Source organism: Phasianus colchicus, chromosome 9 (genome assembly GCF_987193195.1).
Source record: "Phasianus colchicus chromosome 9, bPhaCol1.hap1.1, whole genome shotgun sequence".
Lineage (NCBI taxonomy): Eukaryota > Metazoa > Chordata > Aves > Galliformes > Phasianidae > Phasianus > Phasianus colchicus.
Window position 1 is genome coordinate 15,248,252 of NC_143444.1, and position 21,705 is coordinate 15,269,956.

Consider the following 21,705-nt stretch of genomic DNA (forward strand, 5'->3'; position numbering starts at 1 on the left):
CGAAGTTTCTACTTACTATGTAATCATTTGTAGCTGTATGATGTAGACTGGTACTGTTAAATGGTTTTTTTTAAGATACGCGTTCTGATTCATGTTCTTTTAATATCTACCAGTACTCAGCTATGCAGACATCAAATTGCTTTGAGGCAGATTTAGTTATGTCAGAAATTCCCAAGTAATAGCACTGATTTTGATGCCCTTCATAAAGATGGATGTTAGCTGAACATTTTTTACCATTCTTTAGGACTTCATCACAGATGGGTGCTCAGCTAAATTATGCATTTATCTTCTGCTGTAGCATTTCTTATTTCTTGACTCCCATTCCAGAAGTCCTAATACCCTTAAAACGTTAGTTTCTGGGAAAAACTTTTATTTCAATCCCCAAATTAAAGACTTTTCTTTCTAAGAAGTTGTGACTGACTGGATGGAATCTTGCACTGCTGTGGAACAAAAGGACAGGGAAACTGTCTTAGTACCTATGCTTGAAACTGGCTGATGCTGAATCGCAGACATTTTTAAAAGTATGGACTTAATGAGTATTTGTTTCTATCTTTTGAAGACTGAGCCCAGCAAACTTGTTTTTTTTTTTTTTTTTTTTGAATGGAAGAGAGAAAGAATGAAAAGTAAAGCTTAACTTTTACTTCTGTCACATCTGAAGTAATTGGAAATAAGGTATTGAATGGCTTTTAAGATTCTTCCTATCAGCTCTAGGAACAGACATCAATTCCTTAATAATTTCACTGTATTTTTGGGCTTTATAGTGCCTGAACCACTTTTCCCATTGTGTACAAAAGGAACTACTCACGTTCTTTGGTGCAAAGCTTTCAGCAACAGCTATGCAGGAGTGAAAGAAGACAATGAGCTGTAGCCGCTAAGGCTTTCCCAGGAGTTGTACAAGAGTTAAATACATCTATCACAAAATTCTGTGAGAAATATTTACATTCTTCACAATTATTGTACCATTGGTGGTATTAGTAATCTATGAGTGTATTGCAGCATAGTTGAGAAAGCAAGAGGCAGCCCCCAACAGTTCATTATGGTTTTCAAGTGCTGCTGTTTGTTTACTCCTGGGAGTTGTTCCTTATTTCTTAGGCTCTCTCTGCACTTACCTGCACCCATGAGTGGCAGTTGGTGTGGGACCCTCTGTGGGTGCTTTTAGGAGGCTTTTAGAAGGCTTTCTAGGTGCCCCATGAGTGATTTGGTTCTGTTGTTCTGCAGCTGTGTGTCCTGCTTGGAGATGTTTTATGGTGGGGAAGGGAGCACAGAGCTGCAGGAGTGGGATAAAGGAATGCATTAAGGAAAACAAGGCAAGGGAAAGCTGTGACATAATGAAACAGAGCAGAAGATGTGAAATAATTAGAAGGGATTGGGGAAAATTTAAACAAGGGAAAATAAAACAGTAGGGGAAAATCCAAGTAATGAAGGAGAAAAGAAAGAAGAAAATGACAGGATAAAAATTAAACACTGAAAGCTCAAACAGTGTATACATGAGGGAAATAGGGGAAATGCTGCATAAGAATAAGGCTTAGAAATTGAACGTAAAGATGTTTTCAGGAAGAAAAAGAAAAAATTTGGTAATTATGTTTAAGAGGATAATTTTTGTTTCTATTTGCTTTGCCATGGCCCTGATTTCTCCTATTGCTCTGCTTGTACATGTGTAATGGCTGTGGAGATGCTCAGGAGCAAGAGGTTGATTAATAGGTCCAATATTAATTGTGGAGAGGAAAAATACTTTGTATCCAGATTTTATGCTATTTAGAAAATATTCCATGGTATAAGTTTGAAAATAGCATTTTCAAAACTAGATTATTGCTTTTTATTGTAAAGTGTGGGTAATTGCACTGAGGGCACCAGGGTAAGCTCTGGTTGCAAGGAAGGAATGGAGTGCTCAAATTCCCCAAGTTAAACACACAAGCAGCAGCAACTCTGTCCTGTTTGACGTTCTGGGAACTGAAAGCCCCTTTTTGGCAATAGCTGACCCCACTTCTAGACTTGAAAATAACATAGTAGTGTGAGGAAAATGCTATGAGAGGGCTAAGAGACCCCAGCAGGAGCTGTGCTGCCTACCCAGCTGTTCAGTTTTGTTGTGTCTTGAAGATGAGACCAAACTGGACTTCTCCAAACAGTACTTATAACAGGGAGTGTTGCTCCAGGCTTCTCTTCCGTAAAATTGATGCACTTGGTGCCTGAGAACTGAAGGAAAAGGGTTTGCTTGGTGCTGCATAGCATGTTGGTGTTGCTCACCCCATCTTGAACGCGGTAGTTTTAAAGATGCTAACAAGGACAGGAATACTGAGTGTCTAAAGGCAGGACAGAACTGTTTGGAGAGGAAAGCTATTCAGGTGGCAACATGAAATCTTCGAAAGGGAGGACAGTAAATGGAGCATAGAACTAAAGAGGGCACAGTGTAATACTGAAGTGTCGGATTGTTAGGTGCTTTAGGTGGTAAATGGACTTGAGACCTGAGGCCATAATACTTATCCTGGTGTTTTCAAGTGCCATGTGAATAGTAATTTTAATTTTTTGAAAGCTTTTATATTCAATAATTCCACTGCTGTGGATGAAAAATAAGAGATTCCGTAAGTTGGTACTCTCATATAGATGGGATTATTTCCTTAAATTCTTGGTCATTCCATTTCTTTAGAAACAAATAATAGGAGCAAATAAAAAAAAAAAAGAGGTTGGGCTTTTGAGTATGTGTTTTTTCTTGTGCTCTTTGTTGAAGGTCAAGAGCACAATTTGTTTCTGAGGAGTGCATTTCTATCTATATTTTTAAGATTTTTTCCATGTTATGAGCTCTGTAAATGCTGTTTCTCAATATTATTCTGCTCTTCACATTCACTTATTTAATCTCAGTAAATCAGGGGAACAATACTTGCCAAAGCAGAATAAAGAATGCCAAAGGAAAAGCAAGATCTGTTGAGGTACAGGAAAATACTAGGAAGGTGTATAGCATTTGACTATTTTTCTTCATAAATTTTATTCAGTTAAGTTTTCATTGTCAATTGAAAATAGTGTATTTAGAAATTTTGTGTAGAGATTGTCTCTCTTAGGCAGCCTGCAAGCCCTAAAAGAATTAAATTGTAAATTCATGCTGCAAGCACTGGAAAACCTGAGGATTCAGCTGTCAAGGATTGGTCCCAGACAGCATCTCAAACAGCTTCTGTGAAGGCCCTCATGAGGTGCTCAGCCTTTCCAATAGGAAGAAGGCAGAGCAACAGCCTCATTAGACAGCAATGTCTAGATGAAGATCTTATCATATTCTAAGAGATGGTGTGTATTGCTCCCTGCTCTGTGACCCCTTCCCTGTGTGGGATGCACTTGTAAGAGCATCCATTTGGATGCAGAAGGATGAGTAGCTTATTGCCAAGTCCTCCCATTCCTCTACTGAGCAACTTTAACATTTGTTCTAGGAAGAGGAGGAAAAAAGTGGGAGAGGTGTTTTCCTTTATATTTTCAGAGTTTTCTGTCTTTTAAAGCTGAGTCATGGAGGAGCAGCATTATAAAATGTCTTTAGTGGCATCACCTGCACTCTGCTTCTTTTGTTATTTCCTGCTGCGCCTCTGCTGTCTTGCATGGCTCCAGATTTTTAACCTTTTTGAGTTCTTTCGTCTGCTATTGTGTTGTGTGCTTGGTGCTTTCGTTATGTCTTCACTCGTCTTCCCCATATTGCTCCTATCAGATGTATTGTTATTGTCAAAACACGTGGTGTCTGCATCTGCTCTGAAAACAGCAGGTTGAATGCAAACAAGATTCTATACCTCGCGTGAACACAAAGGCTGCTATAAATTTGCCTTTTGAAATTTTGCACGAAACAGCATGAAAGGGAAGTTTGCAAAATACCATTTCAGATCAGAAGAACTTTCATAGTCCCAGTAACATTGCAAACTAAAATGTCATGTATGTTTAGTAAGTAATTATCTTCCAGATAATTACCTGTGTTTAAGGATTAAGGATATGTATCACTTCTTAAGCTGAAGGAGCAATAGAAACTCTGAAATTCTCAGCTTCCACTTCAAAACACATGAGCAGTATTTCTGGTAATTAATAACAAAACACATTTGCAGAATTTCAGAAAATACCTCATGCGCTGGAGTTTCAATCCTGCCTTACCAATATTTTTCTGTTTGTGGAGAAAATGTGTTATGTTTTTGTGTGTCTTAAAAATGTTCCTCTAAATAAGCTGAAAAGAACTAATATGGTTATGCTAAGGAGGCATTGATTACAGCCTCCCACAGTTCTACTTAATATTTTTCTCGATTGATTTTTATTTGATTGCTAACACTTAGGGATGGCTTTCTGTTGGAAGTCTGCTATTTTAGGTATATTAATATATGTATTTTTCAAAGAGCCTGTCTGGCCAATGTCACATGATGAAAAAATGGCTGTAACAAATGTTCATTATATTTTGAATGATATGCTGTCCATGTTATGTAAATACCTGAGGGTTCAGTATACTTTCTTCAGATCTTAAGAATATATACATGTTTTCTAAAAATACATATCTTTCCTTTGTAAGCAATTGCTCACGTACCAGTTTTAAGTTGCTTTACTGCTGTTTGGACTGAACCCTTTGAGAATGAGTTGCAACAAATGGAATGGAGGAGCTTAGGTGATATAGTGTAGACTGTAATATCTTCCAGATAGAGTCAGTTGGTCTTTTTTCTTTCTTGTTTAGCTATCAACAGTGCTCTGTTGTAGATGAAACAAATGCTATTAACTTTGAAAACCCTTTGGCATCTGTTTTGTTTAGTTGCTCAATACAAAGATATTTTAAAGGGGCTTCCTATGTGAAATACTGCTATTGGCTACTGAGTAACTTTAATGAATTGTTGTACCAATGTTATAATAAATGCAACAGAAAGACATTTTATCCTATAGCAGATGGGTGCTTAAGTCTGTGAGAGGAGATCAATGGAACCATTTAGCTTTTTGTGTTGCTTCAGTGTAGGAAGACAGTCTGTTCCAAATCAAGAGAGGTCTGGTAAGAGTATTTCATAAGGTTTTATTGTAATAAAGCACAATGTTACATGAGTTCACATCAAAAGAACTAGATGTGCTGTTCCAAATTCATAGCAGTTGTATATTAGTCTGTTTTTAATAATTTTTCTTTTGCATGTAATCCTGTTTAATTAGATTCTACTCTATCTGTTGTTTCAAGACTCGATAAACAGGAGTCTTATATACCAGCTGCTAAAGCAGGAGTTACTGTCTAAATGATATTCACAATGAGTATTTGGAAGGTTTACAATTATACCCTCGCTAATAAATTGTGCTATTTTCCCCAACACTTTTAAGTGCTAATCTTCAGAAGGCATTTTAAAATTAGCTAAAATTCTGTCAAGAGATTTACAAAAATTGTTAGCATGGAGATAATTATGTCACAGTCCTTGGACTCCATCTCTGATTGTGTGCGTAAATCAGAAAATGTCAGCTGTGTTTTCCCTTAATAATTATCCTTGCTGCAATATATTACAGTTTAGATTACTATTACAATGTTGCTTTAGGTTTATAAAACACAAGATAGTTATTTCTAAAGTTTTCTGCTGATAGTTCAGTTTTCCAGATAACACAAGTTTCCATATTGATCTATTGGTGTTAACATGTTATATATAAATAAGAAGATCAATATGGAAATAACCATTCTGCGCTTTTTATTCTGCCCCTGAAAAAAGTCAGCTTCTGAAAAAAATCCCTTCTACAGTATAGTCAATATTTTCAGAAGAGCAAGCTAACATGGCCAGAATTTGTGATGTCTGTAGTTTTTTTTTCTTCTGAAATCAGTCATTACAGTCTACTCCTTTAAAGGAAGCCAACCGATACGTCAAAGAGATGGCAATGTTCTTCACCATTTGAATCAGTTTCATTTTAAGCAATCCAAAGACTGGATACGAAGACATTTAATGTAAAGATGTTAAAAACTGGTTGTATGAGCATTAGAAAATTGAGATACACTCAGAACTTTTCTAATGTATTATAAGGAAAAATGAAAAAATGAGAGGAAAAAAGTGTTTTAGTACCAATACTAAGAACAAAACTTAACAAGTGAGAGCTCTTCTGCTCTTCTAACTTTGTTCATTTCTTTTGGTTTACATACAGAGAATGTTCAGCAGTAAAAATGTGAGATTTATGTTTACAAATAAGCTCCCTTAGAAATTTTCCTAAAATCACATGGAAGCAGTAAATTCTAAGAATTTGGCAATTCTCCTTACCTAAAAACTTCTGTCTTAGAAGAGGGGAGGAGGGGGAAGGGGTATTTTAAGTAAGGCTTCTGATTTGGCAGTGTATCAACTAGGATAAAAGATCTACTCCACTTTGGTGTTGCAGGCTGTCTTAGAATAGGTCTTACGCTGTTGTCAGATCAAAAGATTTTATTTCTCAACTATCTAGAAATGTGTGCAAGACATTATCTGTAATACTAATGCTTTTGAAAGTCTTATGTGAAGTATTTCAGGATAGAGCAGGATATGGATTAGTGTGATCTTGCTCTTCTTTGGCTGGATGGAAGATTTGTAGTTGATTTTGATGGAAGTGAGGTCATTTTTATCAGAGCTGTATTGCAGAATGGGTGAATTTAAATTGTGACCATCTCGAAGGTTTTAGGCCTGTCACAGCTTTTGTGTTTCATGGTTATTCTCATTGATGATACCTGGCAATAGACCAATTTTGGTTTCTGAGTTTTGCATTTGACCCACTAGCCCAAATCAACAATCATCTTTCTCTGATGCAGTCAAGCAAAGAGGGCTTGACAGAAACACAGGGAAATAAGGAAACTAATCTGACAAACATTTAGTCTTTTTTTTTTTTAAATGTATGACTTCACTTTTTCCAGAATCCTAGAATTTTATTTAGAAATAGTGATTATTTATATTTTCTTGTTGTGTGAGCTAACTGTTTAGTTCAACAAGTGCCAAAAAGTATAAGTATTTTCAACTTGGTAATTGCTGACTTCAGACTTTTAAAAACAGAATACTATTAAGGTGATACCAGGATGTTACAATTACAAGTTGCTATGTCTGAAAAAATAGATTTATGAGCACATAGTCCCTCCTCCAAAAGCTCACTGTTTTTTTTAACAGGAATAAGTTGAAGTAAGGAAAAAGTCATTGCCTTATGTTTATAGTAAAAGAAGCTTTCCAATTTTTGCATTAATTTTACTTCATTATCTCCATACTCTCATTGTTAATCTTTCCAATTTCTGTTTAGATGCTCCACCAGTACACTGTGTGAAATGCCTCATACTTGTGGACATCTAGTGCACAGCTGCCTTTTTAACTAGTTATCATGTAGCTTTAGTTAAGATCTCAAATGATCAATAAGCTTTTCATTTATATGTATCAAAACTGTTCCCCTCTCTCTTGATTTTTGGCTCATTTGAAAACCTCAAAGTATTTATGCTATAGGAAAAAAAAGAATTTAGATTTCTGTGGCTTTTTGACATGCAATGATAGTTTGATTTATGATAGCTGTGTCCCTAATTGTATCTGTTTACTTATTTTTCATCCTGAACCTTTCAAAGGTATTATTTAGTTTAGTGTCATACAGTACTATGAATCTGCCAAAAGTGATAGTATACAGAGGCTATAGACTAAAATATAATTATTCAACTGCAGAATTAAAATTGGTAGATGTTATCTATACCCAAAGAAGTTAATTGGCTGTAAGCTTCTAAAATCAATTTTTTCATTGTTTGTATTTTGAATTTTCTACTTGAATTGTTGCTGAAAACTAAACACCTGGGAGTTTAATTGCTCATTATACTTAAATCTGTGAAGTACAGTGGACCAAAACACTCTGCCCTTTGCAAGATATATACACACATATTAATCTAGTTAGTAGCATGGTGTAGAAGAAATGCTAAGTCATGTCTTGAAGCAGTGATTGAGCACCTGGTGGAAGGTAGAGCCAACTCAGGGGAGCTCATGTGTGTGTAATGCCCCTGGGTGACCAGAAGGGGTAGAGCTGGGATCCACTGCTTCCCCGACCTTATTTAAGGGCTGGCAGTGGGGTTAAATGTGTCTTCCTGGAGACTTACTTGAAGTCTTCCTAAAGTAAACAGCTTCTTTCCTTTACTTCTGAGCCCATGGCTGTTACATTTGAGCAAGTCCTCACTTGCTGCAGCCTAGAACCTTGCTACTCTGCTGCCATTGCTATGCTTTTCATCATGTTACACGTGGATAATAGAATGAGTGCAGGTTTTGCTACTGATTTAATATTTAGAAATGTAAAATTCATCTTGGTCATGGTCTACTGAAGTTCCACCATTCCATTTCTGTGTTCTTTGGAGTATTATTGTGCTCAGAATTTCATACATATTGGGACATTTCTTATCAACTGATATCCTTTTAAGAGGGTCTAGAAACATAGTGTGCAAACTGATGCTCAGACCCATGAAGAAACAACATTAATAGACATGTAGCTGTGCTTATTTTTAGTCTTTCAGACTGCTGTTCTCTTTTCATTGAGAGATCCAAGCTGGATTACTGCACCTGTAACTAGAAAATAATAGTAGCTATTGTCAGTAGTTACTCACTTATTCAATACTTAAGCAGTAAGTGATTGTACAGCGAGGTCATCTTCCTTTAGATGGGTTTGCATCTGCCTTAGTGTTTAGGTCATTTTTTCCTAACAGCAAAACTATAGGCTTTCCAGCTGCAGTACTTTGGATGAGAACTATTTAGGTGAAGGTAGCTGAGAAAGGGAGATGTGATATTGTCCAGAATAGTTTGTGAAATTGGTAAAAATTTATCATCTTGCCAAATGAATTATTATAACATTTACTATTTGAATCTTTAAATTATGTTCCGTTGTTTGTTCTGGGTTTTCAACTTACTTCCATATTCTTATGTGTTTTTTTGTTTTGTTTTAAGGAATATTTGTGCAAGTGTATGTGATTACAGAGTTTTCTTTAGGTACTGGCCACCCTTGTTGCCCTTCAACTGATTAATACAGAATGGTCCCTGTAGGCAAATGAGAAACACCAACTGAAAAGGATTCAGTGACTTACTCATTTTAGCATTTCCCACTTAGACACCATCAGTTATTTTAGATTGTAAGATATAGAGAGGATTTAGTTCTGCTTGATAAAATCTTGTGAGCTTTCAATCCTTTGTCAGTTCTCTACATGCTTTATATCATAACGTCAAGAGAAATGAACTGCATGATGCTCAGATTTTCCTGAACCTGTGGTGAGTTGCCAGTGGCACAAGACCATTAATAAATGGGCTTTAGTCTGTCAGTGCTTGGAGCAATATTCCATATGTTGTTTCCCTTGATCTGTTTTCCTGAAGGATGTGAAATTTGATTGTATGCTTGCACAGATGTTTTTAGTTTAGTACTGATAAATCTGGAATTCTTTCTATATTAGCATTCCCAGTTTGGGCTTCTTTTGCGTATTTAAATGAGCTTCCCTGTTTTGTGAAATCCCTTTGACTTTTTGAGTAGGATTTTGCCATACAAAGGACATCTGATTGTAATATAAACAAAAAGATCAGATTAGCCATAAGATTTACTACTTCTACTTAAGTCATGCATCGTATGACAAGAGGTAATGGCCCTGAGCTGCACCAGGGGAGGTTCAGATCAGATATTAGGAAGAATTTCATCTCAGAGTGATGAGGTACTGGAACAGGCTGCCCAGGAAAGTGTGGGGTCACCAATATGTTTAAGGAAAGGGGTGATGTTGTGCTTAACCACATGGTTTAGTGGTAATATTGGAGGTAGGTGGGTGGTTGGACTAGATCATCTTAGAGATATTTCTAAAGCTTAATGATTCTATGATTTCATTTTTGTATGGGAGAAAAGAATGGAGAGTTCTGAATGTAGGCTTCTTCATTTCTACTGTTCAGAAATGTATTGTTGAAGTATTAAAACTTTGTATTAAAACAACTACAATTAAATTTAGAAATAACTGGACAAACTAAGTTGTCTTGTTAGGTCATTTACAAATACCTAATTATTTCCTCTCCAATAATGCTCTTGCAATTTCTAATTGAATATAATAATAACGAATCAATACAAAGAAATAATAGATAACTTACTGTATTTATTATAACTTAAGATATGGACTTCAAAATTAATTTAGATATTAAGACGAGTGAAAGCATATGACCAACTAACAGTTCACATGTTCTATCTAAAGATCCTGCTTAACGAGCCTGATAATGCTGCCTTTCTAGTAGTTAGCGATTATAACTGTTAATGGTGCTTGCAACTTGTGTTGCTTTTCAACCCATGTGGCAAAGTTATGCCTCCCAGAGGTAAGTTTTGGTATTGGCAGAAGGTATTGCAGAGGACGGTGATACTGCAGAGCCTCGAGCATATAAAATCCTATGGATGATGCAGATGATCAGAGAACCCGTTTGCTGTGTTTCACACTCACTTTGTACAGATGCAAATTTCTGTATTACCCAGCATCTTCTGAATCAATTTTACTGCCTGTATGGGAGTAGAAGGAAGGTGTCAGCACTCTGAAGTAATGTAACCATTTGCATAATTAAAAATAAGTAACAGAAGATAGGGAGATTTTATTTCTTTTATTGTCACAAAATGTTTGTCTTCATATCGGCTTTAGAAATATTGGTGAGTTCTAATCTGGAAAATATATTAAGTGGTTGAGGTCTCTATAAACAATCTTTTTAGTTCTTATCATATTCAAAATTGTGTTAATAAAGCTTGGTTTCTTCTAACAGCACTGCCTGTTTCATTGGGACAGAATTATAACTTCTGTTATTTTAAATTTGCATTTAGGTTTTTATTCTTTTCTGTATGTTGTGTTGCTTTGTGTATTTGTAAAGAAGAATTTTATTTTCTTAAGTGTAAAATCTATACATTTAATTATGGAGCATTTATAAGATGATTTCCATGACAACCATGTAAGAAGATTCATGTTTACTTTGTTTCTGAGTTCTCAGTGCCTTTTTAATGACTACTGTGTAATTAAAACAGAATGCATAATTCGTGAGATTACATAATATAAATCAGTTTTGTTTGCATGATGCTGGATAATGCTAATATATGTACAATATACTGCTGCAGAGACTCACATGGGTTCTTGCATTTGTTGCAGAACTGTGAGAAACTAGAAAATAATTTTGATGACATCAAGCACACGACTCTTAGTGAGCGAGGAGCACTTCGAGAAGCAATGAGGTAAGTCTGGGTCACCATAGCAACAGTCACAGATGTGGTAAAGAAAGAGTCATTCTTCATTATTGGGGGAACAAATGAGTTCATTGCCACCATTCAGCTCTATTCTCTAAGGTATTAATTTGTCAGTGGAGAGGCTTCCCTTGAGGCTGTACTTTGGTTTTGAAGCTGCATAAATGTTAAGCCTGACTGCACAGTAAAAAACGTAAATGTTTAATTTGTTATTTAAAATGCTTAAGGGGTGCCTTGCTTTATATTTATACTAAACTGTGAGTGAATGAAAATATTGTTCATCTGAATTCTGTAAGTGTTAAAGAAATTGTACAATGCTGTTTGAACAAACCTGTGTCTGCTTCTAAATTGGATTTGATTTTTAAGTATGTGGTGGCCTATGTACTCTGTTTTTACATGATTTTGGTTTTGTGAATAGAATTTTAAAATACATATAGTATTTCACATACTGTAGGGATGTATATTCTGTTTAATACTCTCATATCATCTAATGCTTATTAGAGGGGGGTTAAAAGTTGTCAGTAAGTCAATCTTTTCTTGCTGCCCTTATTTGCATTGCAGAGTATTTTGGTACAGGACTCCAAAGAAACTCATGAGCTATAGTGCCCAAAATAGGGAATGATCAGTGGATGAAAGGAGGCAGAATAGAGAGAGTTTCTAAAATAATTTGCTAAATACATTCAGAAAGATTATTAATTTTAGTGTTATCTATGTGCGATAAAATTGGACAAACATGCTTTATTAAGTTTTGAAAGTTGGGTAGTAATATATAATCATTTCACTTGCCTGATATGAGTAGCTTCTTAGAGTTGTACAGTAAAAAGTACAAACAACAATATTGAGGAGAAGCTCGAAAAACTAATTAAAGCCATTTGCTTTGATTCTGTTTGTAATGCCTTTACGTTTATGGATGGTTGTGAATGACTTGATGTTCATGACTCTGAATGACTTGATGTTCATGATGCTCTTGGCTTATGAACACTGTTATGAATAACTAGTTGTGAAGGTAGTGTGATGTGAAATGTAACCTGCCTATTTAAAAGCCTTACTTATTACCTTCCAATTATATTCTTTCCGTTCTGAAAGTAATTAGCCTTTCTAATTTTGATTTCTTGCTCTTTGTTTGTTTCCTACACTTAAAGGACTGGCTGTGTGGTCAGTCCTCTGTATACATAGATCTTTCCTGTTGTGCCAGTAAATGAAAAATGACTTATAATAAAAATTTAGGGAACATATGGTGTGTGAAGCTACTTTTAGTATTTTCTCCAAGCTGGATTTCATGTCGCTGGTCTCCTGTAACAACATTCCATGGGTGGTTTGCAGTGTTTTGCAGTACATGACTCAGCATAGTTAATCTTTTAGAAACTTAGTAGCTGACAGCTCTTTGGTGATAAACATTCACTAGAGGAGGGATCTTTAGCGTTTCAAAGGTCATGCATCTGTTACAAGGAGCATGTAAGATCACAAGAATTTTCTACATCACGCAAAATAGAAAGTGCACTACTAACCCATACATTTGTATCCTGGTCATTTTTGGTAGCATACAAACCATTCTGAGGAATAGTAATTGATTTTAAAGTCTGACAGTGCTGGAGTTCTCTTAATTGCCCTCAATGTAATGTAGTTCTTTGTTGAGCAGAGAATGGTGAGGAATTGCTTGTGCATCACTTATGCGTTTGTAGATAATATGCAGTCATAACTACTATTGTATTCCTTTTTTCTATCTTAGTAATTAGCTTTATCACAACCCACAGGTTCTACTTTGTAGTTTTTTTAATTCTCTTCCTCATCCCACTGGGAAGGGGGAGGGTAAGCAAACAAATGTGTGGTGCTGAGCCACCTGCCAGGTTAAACCACAATACCTTGATGGCTGCTTTTTTTTTCTATTTGGATCCAAGATTACCTGCAACCTACTTTAGTGTAGCAATACATCTTTGAGAGATGAAAGTTCACGTCAGACCAGGTGTGGGAGGATATAGATTTGCTGACACAGGTATTGAGATACTTACCTCCTTTTGGTTAGTAAAGAAGGCAAAGAGGGCTCCATGTTGCACAGAGGCATGGAATCATATGGACATGAAAACAACAACAGAAAATCCTAGCTGGATAGCTGAGGAGATATATGTGGATCTCAGATGAGCCATAAGTTGAGTGGGCAGTCTGCCCAAATCCTCTCTGATTTCCCAGAGTAGTACTACTGTTTGGCCTGATGAGAGAGACAATGAACACTTTTCCCTAGTGCTCCTGTTTGGAACTAGACCTTACACTTTTAAATTTCTCTTTGAGAAAAATGGTCAATTTAATATGTTTTTCAGTATATTTCTCTCTTATGAATGTCATTGTGCTTCACATAAACACCAATAACCTAGTGGGGTCTTGTTTTCTTCCAGCTCTTCAGGTGATATTCAAATTAAGGAGTAGAGAAAAATCATTGCTCTTGTTTATATTTAAATATATACAAAAATAAACTTTCTGGAAAATCATAAAATGTGAAATTTCTCTAGCTTTACTTCATGCAATATTTTAGACCTTGCATGAAATAATGAGATTAGTTGGGATAGAGTGGTGTTGCAAGAATTTAGTTTACTTTTATTTGCAGGTAATCCTATAAAGCATTCAATTCAATTTGAGTGTGTTTTTTTGTTAATATAGTCTAAAAGGTTTGTTTATTATATTTTAATGTAATGACAAAGCTTAAATAACCCCCCTCCTTGGCCTGCTGTGAGCACTGCCCAGCATGGCACAGGGTCTGCTGGCCCTGCTGCAGAGGTGTTGCTGGCTGACCTTCACCTTCTCCTGCAGGCCCAGAAGGAGGTGACTGCAGAGCTGCTTTCCAGTGCCAGCTGCCTGGAGTTGTTCCTCCCCAGGGGCAGGATGTAACATACCTCTTTTTCTTTGAACTTCATGAGATTCCTGTTAGCTTATTTCTGTGAGCTTGTGAATGCCCTCTGAAGAGCAGCACAGTGTATCAGCTGTTCCTCACAGTATTGTACATTTGTAGACTTCCTGAGGCTCATGGCTTCATGACAGGCAACGCATATTGTATTGCATCTTAAATTATGGTACCTTGGTCCTGAACACTCTACTGGCAATATGCTTTAGGCCTATGTCTAGTGTAGGTTGCGTGAACTTGGTGTCAGACAACTGAAGCCACAGGGAGTAGAATCCTGTGAGTCTGGCAGTGTGGTGGCTTATGGCAGCGAGCCATCAGTGAGACTGATGAGACGTTATGTATGTGAATGGGTCTTCCATGTAGGTGCATAAATCTACGATCTGTCTTGTGAACATTGGCTGAATTAGTATGCATGAAAGCTTTGCAAGTGAAAATTAAAGCTGAATATTTTTATACAGACTCTGTGTTAATAAAGGAAAATTTAAACACATTTCATATTTACAAGTGGGAAAGGAGGGAGAAAGTTTACTTGTCTGTTTAGATCAGTCTAAAAAGGCATCAAACTTCATTTGGAATTTTCTTTTGCATTCGTATATTTGCATATTTTGGATAATGTGAGCATGGGAGTGAAGCTTCAGCTATGATTTCCAGTTTTATAGAAGCAGTTTCTGTTAATGATGATATTCACTCTGTTGTCTTGACAACTGTATAAGCTGGGGTTAGTAATAATCAAGCTGCTTTTAATATGGTCTAGACTCTCAGATGTATTTGACAAATAGTTTCTATGGCTGGGCAAAACCCAAAGAAATTGCACCGTAAGGGGTTCCGTGATTTCATGAGTACACACTGGTTTGCAGATAAAGCCTGGGGATTTAAAAAAACAAGTATGCAGTGCAAACTGCAAAATGTTGAGGAACCTGCTTGTTTGTGCTTCTGCGTGTGCTCTGCACAGCAAACACATCAGTACTGTCCCTGCAAACTCTTTTGTGGGGGAGAGGAAGAAAAAAACCACCTCACTTTTGTGTCACTTCAAGGGAGAAGGAGCCTATTTCTGCTTTTGAGCCATTTAGTTTTATAATTTAAAGAAAAAAATGGGTGACAGTCAAAAATTTTGCTTTTAGCAAACTGCAGGAGATGTTGTCTGATGTTGGTTCTGAAAGAGATTTTGAAAACCACTGTGGCAGATGGCTTACCACAAAGACTCCAAAGATGCCATGCAGTGGGTGCAGTGTCATACCTTTTTCAGTGACTAATAGTCACTCATCTGCAAACTGTTAGAGCAGAAAATTGCATTAGAGAATCTTGAGTTCCCTCTACGGATTCCCTTTTTGTTACTTTTAAAATGCAAGGTTTTAGGAATATTTCTTAGATTTGTTTCTTTTTGCTACCATTAACAATGGCTCTCTTAGATCATTGACATTTGTTCTTTTCTGTTGCAGATCGTTGGGCAATTTAGTTAGAAAGTGGCTTATGGCATTTTAGACCTTTAAAAAAAAAAGTCTGGGACACAAACAGAAGCTGGGTGTGTCACAGCTTTGTCAAAGGAGCCTGGTGTTTCAGTTCAAGCTGTTAAAGCTCATGCTGTTTTATCTGTAAGTCGTGAATTTAATCACTACTGTAGTCAGCCTACACACGTACTCAAAAAACCAGTCCGTCCTTACAAATACTGTTTTAAATATCTGCTCTGGTTTCTTTCCAGCTACTTACTGTAGTTTTCAAGTATCTCTGAAAACATGATCTGTTTTTCCTCTTCTTATCTCCATCATGCCCGTTTAAAGTCATTGGGCTTTGCATTGCTTTGGACATCTCTGACTGTATTCTCCTTGGACTTCAGCATACATAGCAGAGCTGGTATTAAGGATAAAATAGTCTTCATTCAGAAATGCTTTATCATCTGTTGATGTCTTTGCTGTGTGTGCTCATTGTCACCAGATCATAGTTATCATAATTGTTTAGAACACTTTGGTTATAATGAAAATTAGTAGCTATACATACTTTTTTTTTTTTGCTACTTTATACCATACTGGGTGCTGAGGTTCTGGAGATAAAAACAAATCTTCGTTTTCTTAAAAATGTTTTCTGTACTGGGTTGAAGGCATTTCAGAGATTAAATTGGGTCCAACTGTGTGTCCCATGATACTTAACTGTCATCAAAGTTAATCTCTGCTTCTTCTGTGGACTTCGGAACCGAAATCCTGTTTACATACTTGAGGCTATTTAGGAGAGTAAGAAGAGATTTTTCAATGAAACAGTGTTCTGGTGGAACATTAAATTTAAATAGTAAGACCCTATTTTTTTTATTCAATAACTTAGTTGTATAAAATGTTAAACTAACATCAGTACTGTACCATTGGTTATTTGACTACAAAATTTTGGGGAAAAACTTTCCATCTGCAGTGCTGAAAAGGAGCTACTTAAAAGGAGAATGTCTTTTATCAGAGTTTGCTGTTGAAAATTTATTTGGCATTCAAGTAAGCCCTGAAACACTTAGGTGCCACATGGCTTGCTTAAGTAGATATAGCTGTTCTAGGGTATGTGGTGTCACCAGACTCCTAACCACTCTAGAGGTACCTTCCACCTTCCTTAGCTGGCAAAGTCATGGGGAAGTGCTGCTTAAAATACTCCAGGAGAGGACCACCGTTCATCTAGTTGCAGATGAAATCCCCAATTTTTTTCTTTTCTGATACAGGAAGCCATCTATCCAGCAGGAACTACACAATAAAAACTTTTGCTCTTTTCTAGTTGAAATAGATATATTTCAGTGAATATAAAGCTATATATTCCTTCTATGATAATTTTTTAAATTATGTATGAGATGAGTGGAGAATTTACACCTAAACTGGAAAGGCCTGAGACATTTTTTGCTGTTGGTGTTGCTAAACATCTTACTGTGTACTTAGAATAACAGTGTAATAACATCTGAAATGTATTTTTTCTTGAAATTATAGCTGCAAACAGAGCTTTGAAATGTAACTCTTTTAATATTTTCTCTATCATATTCATTTAATTCTCAGTGTAAGATAAGAATTCATTACTCTTGTGCTGAGAGTGTGAAACCAGGAGTTGATAATGGTAACTCAATGTTTGTAAAATGAAGTGTTGTTCCTGCAGTGTGGTCCAATTACACAATAGTAGAATAGGGGTGTAACGCAGAAATGCTGCTTTCCATTTGTTTCAGTAAGTTTAGCACAGTGGGAAATGTGGCATTCTTCCAAGGTAATGCATCAAGTTTACAGTTGACTGGAAGTGCAATGGAAGTTACTCTAAGACTTCATGTACTGGCTAATAACTCTGGTTGAATGTGTGAGATAATTGTTTTATGAAATCTATTTGATGTTTCATTGCAAGGAGTTTGTGTCTTAATTTTGAGACACTATAGTATTCTAAGAGGTATTTGAAGAAGTGTCTCTGTAGATGCTGCATTTACAACATTGCACTTTTAGTGATTGAGCATAATTTATGTATGGATAGAGCTCACATACATTCTTTTTCCAGTAGCCTGCTGGATCTGATGAAACTTGAAAGAACTGCTCCATTAATTTGGTCAAATTATTTGAGAAAAATGTCAACAGGCTGTCTCATTTCTTCTTGATGCTTAGAGAGCTAGTACCAAATCAGCAATTTGACAGATAGGAATAAACCAGAGGTAGCTAGGTACCTTTCTCAGTAGCGACTTCTCCACTGAGATGTGGAGAGTTAGATGAGAATATCCTAGAATTTTTGCTCTTGGTATAACTTTTTATTAATTTTTCCATCATGTTAGAGCCATCTCCCAAATAAATATTTAACTTCAAGGCAGACGATGTTACTTTGTACTGGGTTTAGCAGTCAACCCACTACAATTCTTTCAAAGGTGCTGCAGAAAATTGCCAGATCACAGCCAGAACCAATGGTTTAGCATCAGATGAGAAGGCAGGCAAGTAATGCATCTGAATGACTGGAAGGGGTGGAGACTGGAGGGCTCGTTTAAGGGTTGGCAGCTGAGGGAGCAGCATCTGTCTGGGTAGAGATTGCACTCCTCTTGAACTGTCACTGGTCATTGGAAGGGCTGAGACAAATTTCCTTCTTTATTACCTTTTGCTGCTCCATAGTGTCTGTATCCTATTAGAAAGCACTGTCATTGTCACCTTTTGCCATGCAGGTGTTAATATTATTTACATTTTTGAAGAATTATTTGTAAGCAAAACATGCACATTTAAATAGCATGGGAGTGGTTCTAAAAGCTCCTCCCTGCTATCTCCCAGCATGTTTAAAGCATAATGTGGAACAACCATTCCTTAAAGGTGTTTTAGTAAATCGCTTCTAATGTTTTTTTTTTGTGAGCACCAGATTGAGGATATCATTTAATTTGAGCAGGTTTTTGAGTGCTGCTATAGGTAATAATACTGGCTATGCACTTGCATGGTTATATTTTATTATAAAGGTAAAATTTCTAGTCTTAGATATTTTTTTTAGAAACCCTACTACTTTTCTCAATCATTTTTCTAAAGAGTATCTGATAACTTACAGGAATTTTCCTTACAATATTGAGTTTGGGTTTACAGTAAAAGCAGTAACTGCTACTAGCTTCTAAAGCTTTTCAGAGATCTGTTGTTCCATACACGTGTCTTTTTCTGAAGTATTTCTGCATGCTTTGACAGCACTGATCCAGCAAGTGGAAGACTGTTTGTCACTGGCAGCATTTATCTTTACAGGAAGTATATTTGTTCCAGCTGATTGGGGTAGTTTCAGCGCTGACATCTGAACATGTATAAGTATGTAAAATAAAAAAATAAAAAAGAACAGAAGAATCACAGGGTTAGAAAATAAAAAGAACTACAACAAAAAAACATCCAATGGTCTTGGCCAATGCTCTTTAAAGAGATAGTGTTATGTGTGAGGGAAAAGTGAGTAGTGGTTTAACTAAGCATTGAGGTGCTGCACTGGGCTAAAAAAGCAGAGTTAACTGTGGACAGCTATTAATGGGACTGGAAGAAGGGATCGGTACTAAAGGGAATCCTTCAATAATTCCTACCAGCATCAAGAGCACAAGCCAACTGTCCATGCAGTTAATGTAGTGAGCTTGCTGGCTGCAAAAGTGTGTTGTGAATGTTGTCTGAGTCTAAGGGTCCTTGTTTGTTGGAATTGGCTCACACAGTGGTGAGGGGCGGAAGAGTGAGAGCTGAGTGGATTGAGGGCACGTGCTGATTTGGCAAGAATACAGGTTAAACTTGGTATGTAGCAGCAGTGATCAAGAGTGCCTTCCAGATGAATAATTGAGTATAGGTTGGTCAAAATTTTCCTCTCAGCAGTGACATAATTTGGCATGGCATGTGCCAACATTTAATGAAGAATACACACTTGAGACCTTCCAAGCTGGCTTGATGCCCCTACAGCTGCTTTTAGAGCTCTGAAAGCTTTATTTCAGGTTGGTAAAACATCCCCCCACACGTACAAAATAACTCAACACATTTGAACATCACCTGTCAGGGGTTTTGGGGACAATATTGTGTGATAGCAATCACAAAAGGAGGATCAGTCAGAGATAAAGATCAAAACTACAGAGCAACAAAACATGCTTGTCCCTGGATATCCTGGATCAGAGTATTTGCTCAACACCTTGGTTTGCTTTGATGACTGGCATTGACACAGAGGTGCTGCTTTTTCTGTCACTAAACTCCAGTTGAACCACTGCATCTGTGTATGTAACATGCTGTGATTTTTTTGCCAATTTTTCTTACGGCCGAAAATATAGTGAGAGAAGGCGTTACTGTATGGATTTCTAAGGCTATGCAAACATGCCTGGATTAAAAGCAAGAGATATCCAAATTCTTTGTAAAATATCTATCTTCCATCCAATGTCACACATATCTACTACATCACCAAGCAGACTTGAAAGATTAAACTCTGCATTTTATTTATTGTTATGAAATAGTAATATGTTCCCTCCTTCAATCCCATAATTTAATGTTTTCCAGAGCTTCAGTCCTTATTGCACTGAATTTTCACCAGCAAACTTATAATCATTTCTATGCGTGGCAGAAGCCATCCTTTATACTCAGTACGGAAGTCCATTTTTGTGGTAGTAGCGCAACATAATAACATGGAGTATTCAGGAGGTCAAAGGACGGTGCTTCTCTAGCTGAAGTTAGAATTATTTGTGAAAGCATAACCTCTGCTGTTGTTGCCTTCCTGAGTATGCAACTTAGTGCTGTGTATTTGCACTTAAATTGTCATTTAGTGGTTAATATGGAAAATGACTAGCAGAAGGGAGAAGAAATGCTCAGCATTTTTATTCTGCTTCCTGGCTGCAGTTAGAACAATGGGTCAAAGGCACTAAATACAATCTGCTTGTTTTGTTTTACCTTTGCATTTTTTTCAGTCAGTGGATAATGGTCAGTTAATAGAATTACATTTATTGCTTTTTTTTTTTTTTTTAGGAAAAGGATTTTTCTCATCTTCACTGATTGCCAAGTTATTTGTGTGTAGAGAGAAGATTCTTTTTGTATAATCAATCTGCTGCTACCCATTTTACTGCCAAGCATTCCTTCTCTATGGTAGCGTAATGTTACCTAGGGAACAGCTTAAAGCTGACACATACAGTGGTGCCACAAATTAATTTCACAGTTATCAGGATATAGGGTGATAACAACAACACAAGCTACTGTGAAATTACCATTGTTCCCATTGAGTTACAGTGTAATTATTACTTTTGTGGCAACTATGCAAATAACTCATGTCACCACTGTAGGATGGGATGTGCTTTCCTTTCTCTGATTCAGTACTTTGTGCTACAGAGACATCTTTATGTACTATGTACTAGAGCTGTGCTTTGAATTTTGAACTGAGATCTAAACATGGCTACGTCTTCAAATAAAAAAGCCAAAAAGCCCCACAAATTCTTGAGACCTACTCCCACCCCCAAGTCCCCTGCTGTCTATTATCAGCTGGAATCATAGCTGCATTTGTATGCTAATCTAACAAAATAATAATCAAGATTTTAGTTTCCAATTATTTCCAGCATGAAACTGGGATGTTTCCTTCAAGAAGGGAGCTTTGTGATAGTTGCTTTTATTAAGAGACGATTTCAGGTTTCTTTGCTGCCACTTTGCAGAGACTATTTGGTGGAAAGGATAGATCATTTTTGTTACATTGCATATTCTTATATCAATAAGTAGGAAAATATGACTGGAGCAAGATTGTCCTAGTATGTAAAAACAACTATAAGAGCAATAAAATAACACCTGCAGCAAAATAATGACAGGAGACAAGGTCTTCTGTCTTCCACCATGTACTGTGGTGGAGTTGGCATAGGTGCTCCTTGTATTGCCTTGAACCATAATTAAGAATTTCTTGGGATACTACAGCTTGGGTTACATGTTTCAGAAAGACATATCAGTGATTTATTTTGTTCATCCTTCGATTGGGATTTTCAGAAATTCCTGTAGGGAGCTTAGATTGTGCAATTTGCAGTTATATATGGATATCTCACCTTCAACTGCTTTTAAAATTCCCATTTTAATAAGTGGCTAATGACCAGATTTTCAGAATTGATGGGAATAGTTAAATCCTAAAGAAGAAAGAAAACTTCAGAGACAAATCATTTAGAAAAATAATAAAATTACAATTATATGAAATGAATGAGCACTTGATTAAATAATCTGTAACAAGTA

General features: G+C 36.5%; 1 protein-coding gene across 3 annotated transcripts in view; it reads left to right on the forward strand.

Annotated features, from left to right (window-relative positions):
* DPYD (dihydropyrimidine dehydrogenase) overlaps nt 1-21,705 on the forward strand; it is a 331,601-nt gene that overhangs the window by 41,380 nt on the left and 268,516 nt on the right. For all 3 annotated transcript variants that reach the window (XM_090146313.1, XM_031614751.2, XM_090146314.1), the window contains exon 3: nt 11,069-11,151. In XM_090146313.1, the coding sequence (XP_090002439.1) occupies nt 11,147-11,151 (5 nt within the window). In that variant the 5' untranslated portion in view covers nt 11,069-11,146. The remainder of the gene's footprint in view (nt 1-11,068; nt 11,152-21,705) is intronic.